The sequence below is a fragment of the Pelobates fuscus genome, chromosome 8 (assembly GCF_036172605.1).
Source record: "Pelobates fuscus isolate aPelFus1 chromosome 8, aPelFus1.pri, whole genome shotgun sequence".
Classification (NCBI taxonomy): domain Eukaryota; kingdom Metazoa; phylum Chordata; class Amphibia; order Anura; family Pelobatidae; genus Pelobates; species Pelobates fuscus.
Genome location: NC_086324.1, coordinates 66,069,236 through 66,092,655, shown reverse-complemented (window position 1 = coordinate 66,092,655; position 23,420 = coordinate 66,069,236). Strand labels below are relative to the sequence as shown.

General features: G+C 36.1%; 1 protein-coding gene across 1 annotated transcript in view; it reads left to right on the top strand.

The window, feature by feature from the left end:
* The first annotated feature begins 3,833 nt into the window (after positions 1 to 3,833).
* LOC134571247 (uncharacterized) overlaps positions 3,834 to 23,420 on the top strand; it is a 149,596-nt gene continuing 130,009 nt past the window's right edge. Inside the window, exons 1-2 of the mRNA XM_063429420.1 lie at positions 3,834 to 3,902; positions 19,562 to 19,655. Of these exons, the coding sequence (XP_063285490.1) occupies positions 3,834 to 3,902; positions 19,562 to 19,655 (163 nt within the window). The remainder of the gene's footprint in view (positions 3,903 to 19,561; positions 19,656 to 23,420) is intronic.

Genomic DNA, 23,420 nt, shown 5'->3' with positions numbered 1-23,420 from the left:
AGTTGGTCATAATGTAGACGTTGGTTACCTGTGGGGTTCGCATTAGGCGTCAGTTGGGATAAGCGTTTTACTTTATTGTTTTCGACCATGTCTTTAAGTTGTAAGACCCGACCCGAGTGGTATGGGTTGTATGTATTCCCAGATTGTCCTCTTTGGAAGTCAGGGTTGTGTGTGAGGGGATAGAAAGGGGAGGGGTGCGGAGCGATAGACGTTTCTCTGGTTGATTTGTGCCAAGTCTGAAGCACTATATTTAACCCTGTAACTTTCCAAGACACCATAAAACCTTTACATGGGGGGTACTGTTCTACTCGGAAGACTTCGCTGAACACAAATATTAGTCTTTCAAAACAGTAAAATTTATTACAAGTACAATATCTTCAGTGACAGTGAAATTTTTTGCATTTTTCACACACAAATGGCACTTACACTGACGATATAATTGTTGTGATACGTTTTACTGTTTTAAAACACTAATATTTGTGTTCAGCGAAGTCTCCCGAGTATAACAGTACCCCTCATGTACAGGTTTTATGGTGTTTTCAAAAGTTACAGAGTCAAATATAAGGCTTGCGTTTCAGTTTTTCACATTAAAATTTGCCAGGTTGCCTTTGAGACCGTACGGTAGCCCAGGAATTTAAATTACTCCCATGATGGCATACCATTTGCAATAGTAGACAACCCAGGTTATTGCAAATATGGTATGTTCAGTTTTTTTTAGTAGCCACTTAGTCACAAACACTGGCCAAAATTTGCGTTCAAATTAGTTTTTTGCATTTTCAAATATTAACACTAACTTTGGCCAGTGTTTGTGACCAAGTGGGAACTAAAAAAGACTGGACATACTCCATTCGCAATACCTTGGGTTGTCTACTTTTGCAAATGGTATGCCATCATGGGGGTAATTCTTATTCCCTGGCTACCAGTAAGAAAACTGAAATATGTAACACGCTATATTTGACCCTGTAACTTCCCAAAACACCATAAAACCTGTACATAGGGGGTACTGTTTTACACGTGAGACATTACTAAATACAAATATGTGTATGTTACTGCAGTAACAGCAAACAGTATTTTGCCATTCACAGTTAAAATGTCACATAGAACTAAAAATAAAAAAAAATCTTATTTTCTACCATTTTTTTTATATTTTTTTCATATTAATTTATGTTCCATACCTAAATATTTGATGTTAAACGAAAGCCCTGTTTCCCCTGAATACAATGATATATAATAAGTGTGGATGCACATAATATGAAAGAGGTGAATTACGGTTGGACAGACATATAGCGCAAATGTCAGGTTTTGTTTATGTTTTGTTTGGATCACAACTTGTACATTTGGCTGCGGTCTTAAGGGGTTAATTATTTTCATGCATACTTGATTTGTAATCATGTTTACAAAACAGATGTACGGAAGAAAACCAGACACACAAAAAAATAACAACATTTATTTAACAAACTTTGTAGGTTAAAAAAAAACTACAAAAAAAAAAAACAAACAAACAAGAAAACCTCATTAAAAAAGAACATTAATAAATGTAAGATTCTAAAAATAAATAAATAGGGAGATAAACAAGGGTGGTTCAAGTCAATGAAAAGTGCCTTTCTAACAAACAGAGGGAAATGTTTACTGCATTGCCTTCATACTCTTCCCATGGGTTCCATATCTTATGATAAGAAATTATAGTAACTTAGATACTGTTTATAAACCTATCCATTTGTTGATTATTATTTAAGTTAATTTGTGGAATGGCTCTACAAGCTGCCTGAGTACATTTTCAAGTCATTTCTGAACATGAGTGATGTCCCCCTCTATGGTTTAACATCAAAAGGCCCAATATAGACATCTTATAGAAGGGTTTTTACCCATACCCAGATGTGGACCATGTTTGATCAAGTCTACACATTTAGTGATATATAGCATACTACCCATCCTAAATACTTTGACGGATGTGGTGCACCACTAAATTATTATTTTGTATGTTTCTTTTTAAAATGTAATACGTTTGAGACCTTTGGAATCTGCTAATCATGTTTTTCTATGTTCTACCCTCTTGAGTTCCATCTAACACAGTTTCTCACTATATGCATATTAGTTAACGTTCCCTATACCCCTGCACTAAACCAGATTAAGGAAAAATATAGTCAAGACACTTTTTGATTCAAATTTTTGAACCTCTTTTTTTTTTATTGAGGCATATATGAAAAGTACAGTACAAGCATAAAGATAGGTGTAACAACGGTTCACATGACTGCCATAACGTAATACCTTTAATCAAGTAATGATCATAAATTTTATTTAAAAGTAAAGACAAGAATGTAAAACATTTTTATTTTCGTGTCTTATGATTCATTCAGTAATGAACATAAGATAATACAAGGTTTTAACTGTGTAGTAAGGCATTGATTTATAATAGACTACGTATTGTACAGCTTATTTAATATTTGATAGTAGCAGTTTAATGGCTATGATAAGCATGGATAGGTAAATATAATAAAGTACTCTAGCTAGATGAACAAGAAAGACAAAAAAAGCTTTTTTTTAAACCAAAGCATATCAATGTTACGAGTAGCCTGGATAGCTAAAAAGCCACAATGGACTGCATTATAAGTATGGAATCTTGAGTTTGTCCATTGCGTCTAACCAATGCCAACTTTAAGGATCAGGCTCCTGTACAGGGTAGAAGTGTCATTAGGATACAGGTGCTTTGATTACTTAACTCCTCAAAACTAATTAGTTTGGACGAAAAACCCTTCTGTAACTCTGACTGGCAGGCGAAGTCAACAATCTGTAGTTATCAACATAATTTCTTTTGAACTCAATTCTAATTCTATGCAAGTCTTAAATAATCGCAATGCTAACTTATAAAGAAAGGAAAAAAAATACCTTTGCATTTTGACAATTAAATAAATAAGTGTTAATGTTAATCTAATTAATTTTGCTAGATCAAAATATTTAATAAGAAAACAATTCCCGAACCCACTTAATTACCATGGCTATTAATAAGTTCAAAATGTTCTCAAATTTACTATTTCTCTAATTATGGAGATTGCATTTAGATAAAGATGACAAACACACCACAGAAAGGGTTATTATTTAAAATATCTGTCTAAACACTAAAGGCAGTTCAGCTTACCGGAACGGCTGTGGTGAAACAATACTGAGATCTTTCTTCATAATTTGCAATTGTTTTGTTTATCGTTGTTATCTGAAATATGTAAATGGGCGATCATCTCTCCCATTTATCAAAGTAGACTAACAAGTATTAAATAATGCATTTTTCAAGCAATTCCTTCATTAGTTTGTTTTAATATAGGTGTATAGTATCTTATGAACTTAACTTAAAGCTTTTTTTTATATTAAATAATGCTTGCTAATAGTGCTTTTGATCGTTTCATTCCTAGAAGAGCAGGAAATTGTGAAATTCTCCTCTCCCGCAACACATTCACGAGCAATATATCTGTTTGTTGAAGTGTGACATATGTCATTGAGATGAATTATAGGTGTGTCTTTGAAATAGCAGGGGAGTGGTGATAGCAAGGTGTGTTTTAAAGGCCATACAGTGTATCAGAAGCATCTCCTGGTTTCCCTGAACACAACACCACTCACAATCAGGGCTCATTAGCAGGGAAATAAGACTCTCTCTGCTTTCACCAGCTAAACACGCAGAGCTTCAGCTGTTTAACCGCGTCTGAGATTTCTACATTATCAGTCACTACAAAAGAACCTACAGCTATGCGTGAGATCAGATAGTTTTTTTTTTTTGTTTTTTTTTTAATGTGTTTAATACACAGTTATTTTTTTATACATTTTAAAAGTGACCTTGGGAATCAATGGCTTCATTTTTTCACCAGCTGAAAGTCCTACTCTGGAAAAACTGGTTAAGTGCTTACAGGCAGCCGGTAAGTCAAAATAACAAGTATTAATATTTTTATGTTTATTAAAATGATAAATTCATATGTAACCTGTGCCCGCGACATTCATTATTTAAGTTATGTTTTATTTTATTTATTACATACATATCAGCATTTATATAGCACCAACATATTCCTTAGAGCTTAAAACTAAAGTTATTTAGAGGTGAATATCTATCATTAAGTGTATTGACGGGGACACTCTGTCTGTCTGTCTGTCTGTCTGTCTGTCTATCTATCTGTCTGTCTGTCATCTGTCTGTGTTCAGAGTGGATTATGCGGATACTACATATCAAACTCAAATGTTACTTATCCCAGTTATTAAATGGTGATGGATTTATGTGCTCCTACCTAGCACATGGTAGGATATTGATAACATTAATTATCTTAACCCTGAACCCCATAACTTACCAAACACACTAACGTTAATACTAACGTTAATCAGCCATGTAAATTTCCTTTTCACATCTCACCTACATTTTCACTAAGCAACAGATAACTATTTCTAGTTGCCTTCCTGAACAGTTGTCCCATGTGTGATCATTTTCTCAGATGCACATGCTTTCTAGCTCAAGTGCCAAAGAATTCTGTGTTAACATTGCATCTATCAAATGAATGCGACAGAGCAATTTTAGTGTGGTGTATGCCAGACATGCAAAGGGTTAATTCAAATTAGCCAGTGGGGAAAATACATTATTGTAATCCTTAGGTGTATGCAGCATATTCCATTAGAACGTGCCTCGAGAGACTATTACCGTTAACAAATTCAGTATTACTCAATCAGGTGTTGACAACCAGGTGTACGCAAAGATATCTATAATATTTTTTTTATTTTTTTTTAAACATAGCAAGCTAGCCTAAACTCATGGAAAAGTGCCCATAGGTATCAAAACTGCGCACTGTGAGGGCAATTTGGCTCAGCATTCTTTGCAATTACTTGTGTTAAGTCTTCATACATGACTTAATATATAACGCTAACTTAAGTTATGAGACTGGATCTAGCAACCATAAAGAAAACCAAAAGGTTATCAATCACGCACAAAACAATAAGCATTCCATGAAAGTAGATACAAATTTGTAAAGTGTACTTATATCAGTCAGCTAATAGCAATCTGTGTGTCGGCTAATAGTGGCATGTTAGGTGTAGTAACTTTTCACTGAATAACAGGGCTATTCACAAAAGAGAGAAGTGAAAGTGAAATTCATATTAAAGTTCAAAATAGCCGAACTGTAAAACATTTCAAAGTCAGAAATGCTTTAAATTCAGCTTCTCTGGTCTTAAAGGAACACTGTACTCACTATAACAATGTCATCTAAATCTCCCCTTCTTAGTGGCCCTAACTTACCTTATTTAAATAATTAGAAGCCTCTGGATATGAGAGCCGAGACTTACTTTCTGGCTCTCATACGCTAGCTTACCATGACATCACGTGCACATGAAGAATTATAGACGCATCACAGCAAGCGCTGCGCATGCGCCCAAGGACCCCAATGCTCCTCTATGAGGAACATTGGTTGGACCATCATCCTGGAGGCATGTCTCCAGAGGCATGCCTCCAGGATGACATCAGACGAGGAAAAGAGGCGACAGTCCCAAGGGAGACACGGTGCTGGAAAGAAGGTGCGCTAAATGTTTTATTTTGTTTTATTTCATTGCGATAATTGAATTGCAGGTGGGTGGGCCCTGAAACTAATGAGTAATATTTAGAGTGTCAGCATTACAGTGTCTCTTTACATTTTAGTTCAAATTCACTTTGAATTGTCACGTTAGTGCCTACCCCTGTAAGACGATCATGGTTAACTATTATACCAAGGGAACTGCAGATTTTGTTGAAACGGCTATAATGGACTAAATTTTGCATGGGGTTTATTGACTAAACTATGAACTGGACCATACTGGAAGCTGAATGGCAACATTCAAGCTAAAATACTAAAGCTAAGATTAAAGCAGAGTTTGTTTTGCGGATTTTCACTTCCCTTTCAACTTGTAAATGGAATTGCAAATTTTAGACCACAATATCCAAAAGGCTAAAAATCTCTCTCTCTCTCACTCTCGCTCTCTCTTGCGCTCTCTCTCTCTCTATATATATATATATGTAGCTAAAAACTTGTAATTCATCCGTCTCTTTTTTGCAATTATTATATGCCTATTTTTTATGGTAAGGAATTAGAAACAGATGCAGTGTATGTCATTTAGAATAATTATCACTGCTATTAAAATTTGATTTTATCAAGGTAAATACACTTTTTAGTTTTTTTTTTTTGTTTTTTTTTAATGATACCTTATTAATCATGCTTGAGTGATAGAATAACCTAGAAAATATAGCACAGTCTTCTTTTTTAGGGGGGAATAGAGGATCATCAAGTAAATGGGTCTATGAACTATGAAATGTATCTTGATATGCATTTACACAACACACTATACGATTGTGCTGATTCGCAAGTAATGCTGTTTTAATCAGACATGTGTTAAGTATTATTTAATGCATATTTTATATTCTATAATCTGATAACCACAGTGAAAAGCATACTCAATATTTCTTTACTGTTTTGGGAGTTTATTCATGAAACAGCGAACTGAAAACCGTGTTGCAAAATTCAAGCTAAAAAAAGCCACACAATAAGTACAGATGATTTGGAGAGTTCATTTTAATCGGCTATTTTATGCAATTTGGTTTTCAATTAGCTTCATTTCACTGTCTAGAAAATAACTCATTTTATGTATGCAGTCATTTGTTTGTCATATAACAGTTATTTAAACGTTAACATTTATTCAAACTTGGGATCCGTGGCTTATGTTATCTGGCAGTCTAAAGTCCCTGGTTGGATATCTACATTCATACATTTACATTCATACAATTTTTTTTTTTTTTGTTAAAGGGACACTATAGTCACCAGAACAACTACAGCTTATTGAATTTGTTCTGGTGAGTAGAATCAGGCTTTTTGCTGTATAACACTGTCTTTTAAGAGAAAATGCAGTGTTTACATTACAGCCTAGTGATACTGGTCACTCCTTAGATAGCTGTTAGAGATCCTTCCTGGGTCATGGCTGCCTAAAATGCATCCAAACATTCAGTGTATCCTCCCTCTGCATGCAGACACTGAACTTTCCTCATAGAGATTCATTGATTCAATTCCTCTCTACGAGGAGATGCTGATTGGCCAGGGCTGTGTTTGAATCATGCTGGCTCTGCCCCTGATCTGCCTCCTTGTCAGTCTCAGCCGATCCTATGGGGAAGCATTGTGATTGGATCAGGCCACCAATTCTGATGATGTCAACACACTGCTTGTTTTTCTAAGTGTAACAGCATGCAGAGTTACAGCTTCAAGCTTGAAAACCGTAAGATTTTTACTATATTTATGGAGGCATGAGGGGGCCAGGGGGGCTAGATGGTGGTTTCAACACTATAGGGTCAGGAATACATGTTTGTGTTCCTGACCCTATAGTGATCCTTTAAAAACTATTTTTAGTTTAGATAAATTAGCTCGGCAAACATAATTTCAGCCATGATGGGTTTTTACTAAATTATGCTTTCTCTACATAGCTCATATCAAATATGGTGGACATTTTGAGCCATGCAGAAGACTAGTAAACAGATCTGAAACTGCCCAGAATATATTTTTGTTCCTCTTCAGTTTTTAATCTCTACATTTGTGTTCCTCCTTCTCCTTCATAAAAACCTATTTTCTCTATCATCCATATGTGTTGACCTTGCTCGTTTCCGTTTCTCCTACCGTCCTTTGTATTATCTTTTGTTCTCTATATCTACTTCAATCTCTGATTGATACCAGGTTCTCTCATAAATTGCAATTCTATCTCCCTCTTTATAGTATAATGTACAGGAAGTGGAGCGATATAGAGTAGATGTGCCCCTATCACCAAAAATAAATTTATACTTAGACTTTGCTGGATAGGACTCAGATTTCGTATGCAGCATGCAAGAAAGAAAAATCAACAAGAGATCATAGTACAGATCTGCATGGACTGATATAAATTCATATACATATATATGATATAAAAGTAACAATTTATTGTGTACAATTTATAAAAAAAAACAACTAAATATATATCTAAATGGCAGTATAAACAAATTCCTGCTTACTGGAAACGGTGGTGAGCATAACGGTATGTGTTCCCGTTACGTGCTCTGTTACGTGACAGAGGAGGCGGAGCCTAAACACGAGCCGGGAATACGGAAGAGGGAACGAGTTTATACTTGCCTGCCGACCCGACTTTCACAACAGGAGCTCCATCCAACCCCTGTGATTCAGGAGACATCACCCAGTGTGGGACGGTCTTGATGTGAGCAAACAGGAACACATACCGTTATGCTCACCACCGTTTCCAGTAAGCAGGAATTTGTTTATACTGCCATTTAGATATATTTTAGTTGTTTTTTTATAAATTGTACACAATAAATTGTTACTTTTATATCATATATATGTATATGAATTTATATCATATTCATTTTCTATCACCCTCTTTGTTTCAACTTTCTTCTCTCACCCTCTATTACATACCCATTCTCCAACCTATCATTATGTTATTTGCCGTATAAGTTCTATTCTCTGAGCCTCCATACCTTGATCTTCTACTGTCAGTGACAGACCCCTTCTCCAACCCATCATATGACTCTGCTTCTTTTACCCCACGCCAATTTTCTTCTCTCACTTTTAATGTCCCTTCCACCATTCTCCATGTGAGTCTCTTCTCCCACACTCTCAATGCCAGTCTCCTTCCACTGGCCAATTATTTCCCCCAGAAATGTTGCTCCCCCTGTAAGTTCTGTCCCCTCAGTTGCACTTTACTCTCCATATTATCATTAGCTCTCCCACTCATTCCACTAATCTAATATGTACTCACTCTTTCCATGTGAATATCATATACCTCCGTCACATTCTCTGTGTTATCTTCCTAATAATCCTCCCCTTTTCACATAGACTTCTCCATAGTTTCCACTTCAGAAGCTTCTAAAAACCAGTGTGTGCAACTGTACCATCGTTTCACCATCTCTGTCTGATACTTTATATTTATTAAATGCAAACAGAGTAAATTAAACATACATAGATAAAACAGAAAATTGTGATCTCTAGTGCACACAGGGTTGTTTGCTATAGTAAGAATTCCTGGTAATTCAAAGTGAATTCAATATTTAGGCCAAAATAGCAATACTAGAAATATTCTCCAAATCAGTTATGATTACAGTGTGACTAAATTGTCCATAAAGGAACACTATAGAGTGTTAGGAATACAAACACTATAGCTATAGAGCTATTTAGGCCCCAAGCCCCCCTGTCAGATGAGTAAAAAGGAATTTTACTCACTTTTTTTTCAGCACCACGTGAGTCTCGTCATGGCTGACCCCGCCCAGCTCTGCCTACTAGGCTGAGATCATAAAACTTGGCAGAGTTTATTGCACATTCATGTCAAGGAAGCAAGTCTTGTGACTGAGTTGCTGCCATTAGAGGTGTTCCTAAGCAGTAATGTATATACTGCCTTTTCTCTGAAAAGGCAGTGTTCACATTAAAAAGCCTGCAGGGACAGGCGGTAGATACCAGAACAACTACATTAAGCTGTAGTTGTTCTTGTGATTATAGTATGCCTTTAAATCGGAAATTCACCTTGATTTCATGGAATATATCAACAAAATCAGTAAATCCTCACTATGATAACATTCTTGAATGCTGCTACAATATATCAGTCAGATACTCCCATATAAGACTCAGAAATCGAATACACATGTAATACAAAATATAGCAGAGGTCTTTCAAATCAAAATTATGTATATAGACAAGACACTAGTGAAGGAATATATTATTTTACTATTAATTTAGCCTATATATTATATAATATAAAATGCTGTACATTTACTTTCATTATTTTAAATGGATTCTGTAGTGTTAGGAATACATATCTGTATTCCCCTCAAGGCTCCCCCAGCCAATAAAGTGTTAAAAACCCTTTAGTCCAGGCCCTGAACAGATTTGCTTGGAATCAAGGAGGCCGCCAAAAAAAGTTAGGAGCCAGGTTTTTTTGTAACTAACAAAGCTTTATTTTCAGAGTCAAAAATACAATTCTTAAAGCGACACTATAGTCACAGAACCACTACAGCTTAATGCAGTGGTTCTTGTGTCTATAGCAGGCCTGCACAACCTGTGTCCCTCAGGTTTTTTTTTTTCATGAAACAGCCTATGCTCGTGTTTTTTTCATGAAACAGATAGAAAAGGGATCATGAGAGTTGTAGTTAAAAACATCTGGGGGGAAGCAGGTTGTGCAGACCTGGTCTATAGCCTATCCTTGCAGGCTTTTTAATGTAAACACTACCTTTACATTGCTGCCAAGTAACACCTCTAGTGACCGTCACTCAGATGGCCACTAGAGGTGATTCCTAGTCTAGTGCTGTACAGTGTGTAGCAATGACTTTCAGCATAGCCACGCTCTGCATGGAGATGCTGAATGTTCCCCTTGATTTAGTGCACCTCTATGAGGAGATGCTGAATAGCCTACGTGCGACAGCCTCCCAATGCTTTGATATGTGAAAGCATTGGCTTGGCTGAGATCTTCAAGATTGATTATCTCAGCCATTGAGGTGGGGCCAGCCTCGGCTAGACTGGAACGGCGTGGGAAAAAAGGTGAGTAAAATCACCTTTCCCATGCGATCGGAGGAGACCAAGTCAGCTAAGCAGACACACACACTCTCAGACACCGCTCTCCATTTGCCGGTTTGCCCCCGGCGCCTGCATGCTCCATCATAACCTCAGCTGACTGTCTCACAAATCCCAGGCATTTTCTCGAGCCCTTTATTAGTCACTTACCTAATTCAAGCTCAGACTAATAGCGCTGGGACGGCGCTCCGCCACCTTTGATGGGAAAGAGAAGGGACACAATAAGCTGAAGTGGTCTGGGTCCCTATAATGCCCCTTTAAGGCAGTGGTATTTTTCTTTTTGCCTCTGCATTGATTTATCAAAATAATTAGGGCAACTTAGCCACTGTCCAGAATTAATAACACAAAACAAAAAAGTAATGTTATGTTAATAAATATAGATATTACATCCAAAATTGAATTTTATAATTGCAATATTTATCTGAGGAAATTTTAATCTTTTCAATTGTTATTCGCTAAAGTTCAAAATAGCTGAAATGGAAAAAATCTGATGTATTTTTATAATAACTGTGTCCACCCTAATAAACAATCAGACTCAAAAACGAACTCACTGCGCTGCATCATGCACAACACCATTCTAAATAATTAATGTTGAAACGTCACCACTTCATGCAAATTTACCTACTCACTAACCTATCACTGACATCAATGAAAATGTGCTGCAGGATTCTATTTAGTAGACTTATTCACTAAATTAAGAATTCAAAGTAAATATCAACTTTAAAAGGACGACATAGTCACCAAAACAACTTTAGCTTAATGTCTCTGCAATTCAAGAGTTTAATCACTTTTGTTTTTGTTTTTTTTGTTTCTTTGATTCATTTTCAATTAGATGTTCATTTGCTTTAGAAGTTTGTATCTCCTGCTCTGTAAATTTAAATGAGCAATTACTATTTCATGTATAGATCATTATTCAAGAACACAAAAACTAAATAAATAAATAGCTTTACAAATAATTTTATTTGTGCATTAGTCATTGCACATCTATTTTGAGAATACAGTTTAAGAGAAGGTGCAGTATTGCTTGTCATAGAATATTTCAGACAGGGTTAGGAAACTTAGTACAATAGCCAAGAATTTCATATATATATATGAAGGAAACCGATTGGTGTGAGATACGTCAAAGCCATCCGTAATTACCTTCTCGAAATATTCTTACAGTGCTACAATATATCCCCTTTACATAAATGTATCCACATCCCATCCCCTTAGCGAGCACTCCCAACAGAGTCTTGGTTTTTCAACCCTCGGAAGGGAGTTCTTCCTCCTCCTGTATCTACATATGGGAAATACCAAGTTCAACCAGGACACATTGTATTTGATAAAAACATTGTTATCTTTCAACTACAGATAGATTTAGTAATGTGATAAGCTAAGATACCATCTCCCCGAAGATTGACGAAGATATCACCAACTGAACATTAAGGATACCACAAAACATGACGGCCACAACTTATGATACGAACTTTGTGATGACCCTATCGCTATTCTTGACCCTATCGCTATTCTTGATTGATGACATGTGTTATCTTAGTTTTGTTTAAAATGGTGAAATACCAAATTTGTTAACTCGCTATACCAAATCTGTATTTTGATATGTATAAATTACAAAACAATAAAAAGATAAAAAAAATAAAAAATAAGATATATATATATCTCCCTGTTTCTTTCGGAATTTGACCACGTTTTGGAATAAATGCGACACGGGTGTAAGAGTCTTAAAGTTTCTTTATTTAGGATAAAACTGCACCCACACCAGCTTGTGAGGCATCAACTTCTGTGATAAAGAATAATGATATGTCAGGGTGAACTTAAATGTGAGCTATGAAAAAAAGTGTTTTTTAATTCTTCAAAAGTTTCCAATGATATACGAGTCCAATTGTGAGTGTTGGTGCCCTTTTTATCATTTGTGTTATAGGGGCGATTATTGTAGAAAAGTTATTGATGAATTTCTATAATAATTAGAAAACTCTATAAAGCATTGAATAGTTTTCAGTCCCTGAGGAAGTGGACATGAACATATGGCCTCTAGCTTAGTAGGATCCATACAAAGCCCTGTATCAGAGATGACAAACGATCACATGGACGGAATAGCCGTCCATAGCAGTGCCAGCAGGGGAAGTGCCTGGAATGTAATAAAGTTAAATAAAGTTTAAAATTAAATAATATATACTTAGATCATATATATATATATATATATATATATATATATATATATATATATACACACATACATGTCTAAGAGTATTTTAATAGTATATATATATATATATATATATATATATATATATATATAAATATATATATAAATATAAATACCAAAATACACATAGAATGATAAATATATATGTATACATTACTATATGTATACCTATATATAAATAATTTAAAAAAATGAAATATATATATATATATATATATATATATACCTAGTAGAGAGCACTCTGGAGTCTTGATAAATTTAATTCAACCTGCTGCTTTATTAAGCAAACAGACTTAGAGCTGCAATGTAAACATTTTTTTTTGTAACAGTTTTACATTGCAGCACTAAGTGCAAAAGGGTCACAGCACCCAGACCACTTCAATTAGCTGTCCCTTTAATGTGAAAGTGGTAAATTATGGTTGAACAGACATACCTCAAATTCTGGATTTTATTTTGGTTCAGCACTACTACAACTGCCTCCATCCTGAAGATGTTAAAATTTGAAAAAAATAAATAAATGCGAGTAAATAAATACATTTGTTTATTCCAGTAAAAATTTAATGTTTAGATATTTATACCAACTAGCATCTGAACAAGGCACAATTATCTCCCAAATCATATAAAAATGCATAGAATCACTTGCATGGTGAAAGGCTAGGCCAGCTGCAAATAATCTCAAGCATTCTAACTATGCATTGCAGCTCAGTATTAAGGTAAGTCCCTAAGCATCATAATTTGGTGAACTAAACCTGAATAACTGAGCTGTAACAGTAGCTTTTAGCCTAAGTTTTGCAATATGCATTTACTGAAATTCCTTGTTTAGTGAAAAACGTATATGTTATATGGTTAACTGAGAATCATAAGTAATGAAGTCCACAACAGGGTTGTTTAAAAAAAAAAAAAAAAAAAAAAGAAAAGGTTAATAGAAAAGAAAAAAACGATCATAAACTTGCATATGCCTCTGCTTCTCAAAGATCCCTATTGACGTTTAATTGTTATCACAACATTTAACAAGGTCTCACGATAGAGGAAAGACAAATATTTTGATAAAGTATTTTACTGTAATACAAGAAAGATTGTTTTCACCAGGCAAAGCAGCAGCACGGAAAGAATAAGACTGAAACCGGAAAAAAAAAAACTCCTTAGAATGCACACTCAATCCCTAACAAACAGAAAACGCATTATTCTAGCAATTGTACATAGAAAAGCAAGTCTGACTTTTGAAATAAAAGTATTTAAAATAAAAAGTTGACCAATTATTGTACGCTGAACCCAAACATAATCTTATTCACTCATAATATTTTTAAGGCAAGCTGACTTGATGTTAAACCGTGTTGAACAGACCTTGATATACTCGCGATGTGGAGTGATTGTTAAAGCGACACTCCAGACACCTTAAACACTTCAGCTTGCTAGATGTGAAGAGTGTGTCCTGTGTTTTCTTTCATTTTACAAAAACTGCATATTTTAATAGAAACTGGCACTTTAATAAATTATCCTTTTTATATGGTTTTCAAGAAGAGAACAGGTCCTGTTACATCCTGATTTGTTTAGCTCAGTTTAGCAAAACTCAAGAGGCAAACAATTGTTTAGATAACCTGTCTTTCAAGAAGCCTGCAATTATACAGCCACAGAAAGTCTGGGCTGGGGAAGAAGAGGAGGGCTTGCAAAGGCTTCAGGCATGAGATCTGCAGCTTTTGCAAGCTTTTTTGTTTTACATATACACCAATGAAAAAAATGCATAATTGAATGCATAGATGTTTTCATTTGTGGTATATTTATTATGCAGTGATTGTTATTTTTTATTTTAGTAGTCGAGTATCCTTTTTAAGGAAAATTGTCATCCCTGTATTTGTTTTCCTCTCTTCAAGTTTAAAGAGTAATCCAGACATGGACCCCTTGCTCAAGGTGCCCTAGAGGAGTATCGGCTATAACTCACAGATGAGGTCTTACTAGACCAAAACGATTGTCTGGGGTTGCTATATCTCTCATGCAGAGAGAGCCTACCTGCATTTCAGGTCTGGACCAATCTTTTGGGTGGAAGCAGTCTGATATGCAAACAGCCAAGGGTCTCTTTGTAATGGCCCAAAATGAGCTAAAATTAGCTTGATATCAGAGCAGGGACCCAACGAAGGGCAAGCTCCTTGTGCTTTTGTCCGTTCTCATTATTCTATTGCACTCTGTTTTTTTGCCCTCCATTTTCATGATGATTAAAAATACATAAATATATATGTGATATATACTTCTGCATTATTTTGTAATATATTCATATAAATACCTTTTCAGTGATCACTTTTGCCAAGACCATGCACAATTTGAATATCTGGATCTATCTCAACATTTTGACATCACTGGAATGTTAATGCACCAGAATTTTTAAATGCACACCTGCTGTGATTATATGCACTGGTTTTGGTGAGATAGTCCAGTGATAGAGTACCCTATTGAGGGTAAGCCAGGAGACGGAGTAAATATTTCTATTTTCTTATACGTGTACAAAATAATACACACTGAGGCTCAAATGCATGTAATATTTTATCTTACATAATAAAGAAATACAATGAAGATGGCTATACAAATAATAATAATAATGCCTGGCTGATAACTAAACCCAACTCTGCTGTAACAGTGGTTTATGACTGTGTTTAGTTTGAAATGGATTGAACAGAACGTTGCAACTGACTCGCCATTGTGAATGAGTTCTGGAATTTTACCATATAACACCTATTTTGTAACTCAGTATTTTTTAATATTATGTTTTATTATTTTGATAGGTGCCAGCATATTCCACTATGCTGCAATAAAGATAAAGGTAAAAGTGCATTAAATGCAAAGTGAAAATGATTTTAAAAAAAAAGCAATATATATATTAAAAACCAGGATTAAAACTTAATCTGTGATTGCCATGTCGGATAGACGTGTTTAGGAAGAGCTCCTCACTTACTCTCCGTTATTTGAGCTATGTTGCAGTTTTCTAGCTTTATTTTTAAATTGAGCAACAACTTACCAGACCTGGCTCGCTGTGAGGATCGATATGGGCAACCACTCATTAGTCCCTGGCATGGACCTCCTGGCCTGGAGCTGCCAATGTCTCTGAGACCCAAAGAAAAACTGTAGAAATAAATAGATGCATGCTTTCTTTGGTTTTTTTTGTACTAAATCATTATTATTTTTTTTTATATATATTCTTTTTCCTTTAAAAAAAAAAAAAAGTGAGAAATCCATGAATTAAAAATAAAAATAAAAACAACCCTCTCAAAGAGAATCAAGGAGAGTGATATCACAGTTATTGGCCCTATAGTCTTATATTTTGTAGAAAGCATATACTAAGTTATCTCTAAATGTATCTTGCTCATGCTTCACATTGTGCCTCTTTTATTAGCCTGTTATGACTCGTATACTGTATTAATTATCTACTATGTTAAACTCTCTTTATTTCAATAAAATTAATATTCAAAACAAAAAAATAATGAGCAAAATCAAATTTGCTTTGGGTTTTGGCAATCAAATCGGGATTTAAGCTTAATAAGGCCACCTCTGGAGTACAGGGCAAATATACCTCTTCAACCAAATGTACGTATTGGATAAGGGTCTCATTGATATTGCGAAATACAATACAGTTCCATTCAGTGTCTGTAAACTTTCTTTCCAAAACGTTCTCCCAAGCCAATGTATATGAAAGCGGGAAGTTGTAAACAGATTCATAGTTACATAGTTACATAGCTGAAAAGAGACTTGCGTCCATCAAGTTCAGCCTTCCTCACATATGTTGTTGCTGTTGATCCAAAAGAAGGATCTTGCCAAAGACTAGGAAAATATTCATTCTTGACCCCAAAATAGCAGTCAGATGTCTCCTTGGATCAAGCATTTATTACCCCACTAATTAGAAATTACATCGAAAGGAACAACGCTGGAAGGAAATGGAACAATTCCATCCACCAGGGTTGTGATGGTTAGAAGATACCATGGGGCCTAACCCCTACTTTTACTTTTATTACGTAGGGGGGCATACATATACATCCTTATGCCCCAATTATCATCCCATTCATCTCTTTTAATGTTTAAATTTGAGTTCCGTTTGAATGCCACTTCTTTGGCTCACGTCATCCTCCACATCATGGAGTTAATCAAGGCATCACTAGGGTTAATTTACCCTTTATTGTGCAAAGGCAGAAGCTCCCTATCTAAGATCCACACAATGTGTGATACATTACTATACTTCCTTTGTTTCTGTGTGTAAACTATTTAAAAGCACAAGCTTCATGCTTTATTTGCAAGATCCACAATATGTGACATTGATATATGTAATGTCTCCTTATGCGATAACTATCACAGTGATGGTATTGCTTTGTACATGGTTCAATATACTCTGTAGCGTGTTTCTGGTTAAATGCTACTTATTTCGTTCATTGGACATATCTATATTGCACATAGTATGCCTTTATCTGAAGAGGATGTACGCCAAACTTTCGCCATCCTCCGGGTTCTGTGAGGGTTAAAATTCTCTTGGAAGCCCGGCGGTCTCCCCGCCCTCTATTTCACAAAGCCATATGATTGGACAATGACTATTACGTCACGTTTAAGGGCGGCACTCCATACACATTTAAAAAGAGGCGCCCTTCATTCCGCAACTGCTCTTGATAAAGGCGACTTGTTTCGCCGAAACGCGCGTTGAGCAAATTATTCAAAGCGGATAATTTTTAATTTTATTTAGGATCCTTCTGGGTTGCTTGACTGTCTAATACTTTACTATTTCGTGTGGAACTAGATACTAGCTTTACTACCAGCAAGATGCTAGGGACCCCTCTTCCCAAATCTCCTATAGCTGTTTAGGCATTTTGCTTCTTACAAGTACATCAGGTTTATTTGGAGTACAAGTTCTTTTCCTGTTATGCTGCACATCTAATACATTTTTTATGTATTGGGTATAATTACTGGCATTTATTAAAATGTTTTTTGTTTTCGGCTCTCTGTTCCTACAGTTTAATTGCAGAGTAGCCCTCTATATAAGGATACAAGGTATTTTTGGGAGGCAGATTGTTCTATATCTGCCACCCATTAGTCCTACTCTCTTTTTAGAAATTACATCCATGTATGTTATGTTTTTGTAAGTATTTATCCAATTTCAGTTTAAACACCTGTATAGACTCTGACAAAACCACCTCTTCAGGCAGAGAATTCCATATCCTTGTTGCTCTTACTGTAAAAAAAAACACTTTTCTTTGCTTTAGATGAAATCTCCTTTCTTCCAGCCTAAATGTGTGACCTTGTGTCCTATGTATAGCCATGTTTATGAATAGATTTCCAGATAAAGGTTTGTACTGGCCCCGAATATATTTGTATAAAGTTATCATATCCCCTCTCATAACGTAATAAATAGAAGAGAATACTTTGCCAGTAGGTATTTTTTTTTTTTTTAAACTAACATGTCTAAAGATGTGAGTGGGGCCACTTTAGTTTCTGTCATCCGAGGAATGAAGTGCATCCAATGCTGAATTTAGAGAAACTTCAAAAATATTTATTGGAAATAGAGTACTTGGAACTTAGTTGGGAGGAGGTCATAAGAGACCCTTTTCCAAATAGGTGGTCAATCAAATGTTTTCCTGCTGTATAGCAGTGTCTTATCTCATGATCAGGATTGAGTATTTGCAAAGTCTATAGTGGTATTGCTTTTGGATAGTTAATTGAGGCATTGAATATGCTTTGTAGTGATTTCTATCTGTATAGAGTTTGTTTGTGAAGTAATTAGGAGAATGTGAAGTGAATTAGTGATCAGTTTATATTACCAGAGAAAGTGGGACAATCTATGGCATGAAAAATCATCTATACCCACCCACATTTAATGATATTTAACAAAAAAACATTTTTAGTGGAGGCTGGGTTAGAGTCTAGTGGGAAAATGAAAGGCTGTTTCATAAGAATGGTGCTACCCTAGTAAAGTATTAATGGTAATTTTCTCATTGGTCTCAGTCATGCCAACTCAGACTAGGCATAGTGAAGAGCATGAGTACAGAAAAATAGTTTGGGGATACAGCTGGTAATCTAAAAATCAAGAAGCAATAGCATAGTGTACATTAGAACAAGATGGTATACTGCTCAGATAGGGATACACTCACAAAATAAATTATGGCACTCTCACTTCTGGATGCCTCCCCTTTGATTTCTGAGGGGGTCATCCAGTGATCTTTCCTGCTTTCCAGGATGATTACCATGACTCAGAATGGTGTGCAAAATACTGGTTTATTGACAAATGAAATGTATTTATAAAAACATGTCAAATGAAATAAATTAAATTGGTCTTACAAGTTTCATCCAATACTGGACTTCTTCAGGGACCCAAATTGGTTCTATAATAAATCAGAATTCAAAACAGAAACTCAACAGAAAATCCAAATCCAAAATGTATGATAAGGGAAGAAGCATTCTAATGAGGAGCATAATGGGAGGGAGATAATAAAATGAGAACACTGTCATTAAATAGTAAAACCTCTGTAAGAAAAACATCAAGCGACATAGCAAGATAATCATATTATTGCTGTATCATGAAGATACCTTATTGAAATTAAAGCTAGATTTCATGAGACACTGCGCAAAAAACACTGCTTACACAGTCGATAAAAGTTCTAATGTTTAAAGCCAAGTACATATACAAAGTTGGTGTATATTGTGTTATGTATGGAACTTGTGATATTCACAATTGCTATTGATAATGTATCTTAACTGCAATCCTTGTAATGAAATCTTACATTTTATGTTTTATTTTATTCTATTTCAGGTGTGGTCTGTTGTACTCATCGTATGGCCTGTGGTCATATTCATTATACTAGCAATCACTCGCCCCAAATTCCCTCCTGTAAACGTTTCAAACTGTAAGTAATACTTTTACGTGATACATTTTCCTTGCAAGATATTGTTGGTCAGAGTAATAGATAACTAGTAGGAGCATAGCAAATTCAAAAGTGTCACGAAAGCATTGTCATTCTAAAGTATTAGTCATACTTAAAGGAACATTTCGAGCACCAAATCCACTACTTCCCACTCACAGATGGTGATCTCAGCCAATGAGCGCAGCCCTGCTTATCTCTGTCCCAGCAGGACCTATGTGAGTTGTCAAACCATTCTAAAATGCCAGGGCACACATGGCACTGTAAATAGTAAATACTACAGCTGGCTGTAGTAGCTAGGACACCTTGAGTATTGCTTTTCCTTTTAAGGGAAACCTATGGGGTAAAAATTTATGGGATACGTGCAGGTGTGCATGTGTGTGCTACTATGTGATTTCTTGAATCTGCTGGCTTGGATTGGGTTAAGTACATTGTCGTACAGCGGCTACTACAAGGCTGTGCAAAGTTCTGCTTGGCAACTGAAGGTCTTGATAACTTTTTTTGAGGTGGTTCATCAGGTGGATGCCCTCTTGCTTCAGTCCTGCCTTCCTGACCTTTCATGACATGCCTTCTCCTTTTTACCTGACTGTTGCTTCCAGTCCAAAAATAACTTCTGGTTCTGTTGGATAACTTCCTGCTGTTTGCGATGCTGTCTGAGACTAAAACCGGTTCGCCTGTTGCCACATACATTGTGTAATAATATAGTTTCTGGGTTCACCTGAGACAACTAGGAACTCACAGTTAACTTTGTTCCACACTCAGCCATCTGTATAATCTGTATATTCTGTGTTCCTAGTACTTTTGTATACTCTTTCAGCTCTCAAGGAGGGCTAGAACCCCTCGGTCTTGTGGTGGACCATCTACGTCTCTTATAGGAATATTAGTAAGAACTTTGTATTATTCCTTGCATTCTTATTAAACTTTTTCCTGCTTTTCATGTTTAAATATAATAAAGTCTGTTTTGTACTTATTCCTTTAATCACAGGAGGGTAGTAAGTATGAGTTCAGTGGTAGACAAAATGACTGCTTTTTAAAAACCCTTTAAAATCTGATTTTATCCAGTAAACATTTATTAAGGATAGCTATCCATTTGTGGCAATGGTTTTTCTCAGCATCTGTCTATGCTTGTTTAGCAAGAGCTTTTGTTAAAAATCCTCTAGAGATAAAAGCTAAGGATCAAGTACAACCATCCTGTAAATCTCTGAGTATTAAAGCAGGTATCTTGCAATGAATGGGCTTTTGCCAAAGTCCCAAATGTATACAACTAGTTAATCTTGGACTTGAGGATGGTTTGTGAATATATTAAGTGCCTTGTGTTCTATCCTGCAAAAATATACAATCCAAGAAAGAATGGCACTCCAAGGACTCCTTAGTGCAGTTAACGTGTTTTTCTTAATTGGTCAGAGTTTCACTTTAAATCAATAAATCTTCATCGTGACAATTTTACAAGAACCATAAACTCTTGTTTATACTTAAGCTCTTCCTGGTAGCCTGTGCACGTCTAAAATGTAGCATGTCCTGCGTGTGTACCCAGGTGCACCCCCAGGAAGCCTTCCCGGTGGCATGGTCCAAAGGTATTTCTAATAGAAAACAGACGATCTCAGAATAAAAACATTGTATATGTAAAAATCCAGCACAAAGCGCAGAGAAAAGAACATTCCACCTATGGACGCAAAATTAATAAAACTCTATAACATGATAAGAGTTGACATATTCACAATACTTTGTGAACCACTGAGTATACACTGTGTTTTTAAGGGCTGTAGGATGTGCTATCGTAGTGTAAACTGCTAGTAGGCAATTTAAAGGGACACTATAGTCACCAGAACAACTACAGCTTTTAGTAATTGTTCTGGTGAGTATAATCAGTCCATTCAGACTTTTTGCAGTAAACACTGTTTTTCAGAGAAAATGCAGTGTTTACTTTGCAGCCTAGGAATACCTCCACTGGCCACTCCTCAGATAGTTACTAGAGGTGCTTCAGTGTCACCACCCTCTTGTATTGTATCTACTTTGCATGTATTGTACGATATAAAAGAAAATAACAATAAATAAATTATAAAAAAAAAAAAAAAGCCTGTCAACCTCAGAGCCAGGGATTCAAAAGAATCTGATCAAAGTGAGCTTAGTGATATAAGCCTTCTAATTGTGACATAGTTGTACATACTACACTATTGGAGTCTTTCTTTTTATCTGTTTGAGATTTGATCCCTGCAGAAGCAAGGTGTGGTTCTGCCAAAAGAGTACAATTTTGCAATCTAAATCTTATGGCTCTTATCAATGCAAAAAAAAAAAAAAAGAGAGGTGGAGGAGGCAATATGCAATTACTTTAAAGAAAATTCTACTCCGGGAATATCCCAGGGCACATTATGGGCAGCATTCAAATCAGTAGTCAGAGGTATCTTTATTAAACAGGCATCATATCTACACAAAAAAACCACAGCCCAGATTACACAATGGAGGAGAGAATTGTACCAACTAAACACACGCAAACAAATATCCCCGTCTAATGATCTAAAAATGCAAATTTCAAACATTACGAACAATCTACACCAAAAGGCAATAGAACAGACAGGGTACATGCTACAGAGATTAAAAATAACTCAATATACACAGGGAAACAAAGCTAGCAGATTACTAGCTAGGAGACTGCAAGAACATAGGGCGAACCAAAAAAATCGCTTTTCTTATGTCCCGAACGGGAGAGAAGAAAATGATACCTAAAGACATATGCAACGAATTTGCCAACTACTACGCCGATTTGTACAACATAAACAAACACAAAACCACATTTCAGCCCACGACGGAACATATAAATGCATATCTAGCTACAGTAGACCTCCCAACAATTACAACCCAACAGGCGGCAGACCTCATTAAGCCCATCACAGAGGAGGAAATCCATACAGTAATAAAAAATCTGCCAAAAGGCAAAGCCCCAGGCCCAGACGGACTGGATAACACCTATTATAAGCATTTTCAACACCTACTGACACCCCGACTAGTGCACACATTCACAGAGGCGACCACCACGCAGAAACTACCAAAAGACACACTATTAGCCCACATCATTACACTACAGAAACCAGGGAAGCCACCCACCATCCCACAAAATTTTAGACCCATATCCCTGCTTAATACGGACGCGAAAATATTCACCAAGCTATTCACGACGAGATAATCCATAAAGGCCAAGTAGGGCTTGTGACAGGAAGACAGGGAGCGGATAACACGCGCAAGGTATTGAATATATTGCACAGCCTACCCAGACTACACAAAGAGGGAGGCCTTGTCATCTCCCTAGACGCCGATAAGGCATTCGACCCCCTGCACTGGTCATTCCCAGAGGCAGTCATGACAAAATTTGGAGTACCAGGAGAATTTAGATCAGCGGTCAAAGCGTTATATAGTGCCCCGACAGCCCAAGTACTAAACGCGGGATTTCTATCAAACCCATTCAGCATCTCAAACGGCACAAGGCAGGGATGTCCCCTATCCACCCTGTTGTACGTCCTGGCATTAGAACCACTGGCTTCAAAGATTAGACAGCATGACTCCATACATGGAGTACGCATTGGGGAAAGGGAATACAAAGCCAATCTATTTGCGGACGACGTGCTACTGACCGTGACACAACTGCTGATTTTATTGCCGCACCTATTGACAGCAATCAAGGAGTATGGGGACAGCTCATATTACAAACTAAATGTGACCAAAACCCAGGCCATGGGGATTGGGATACCTAATGAC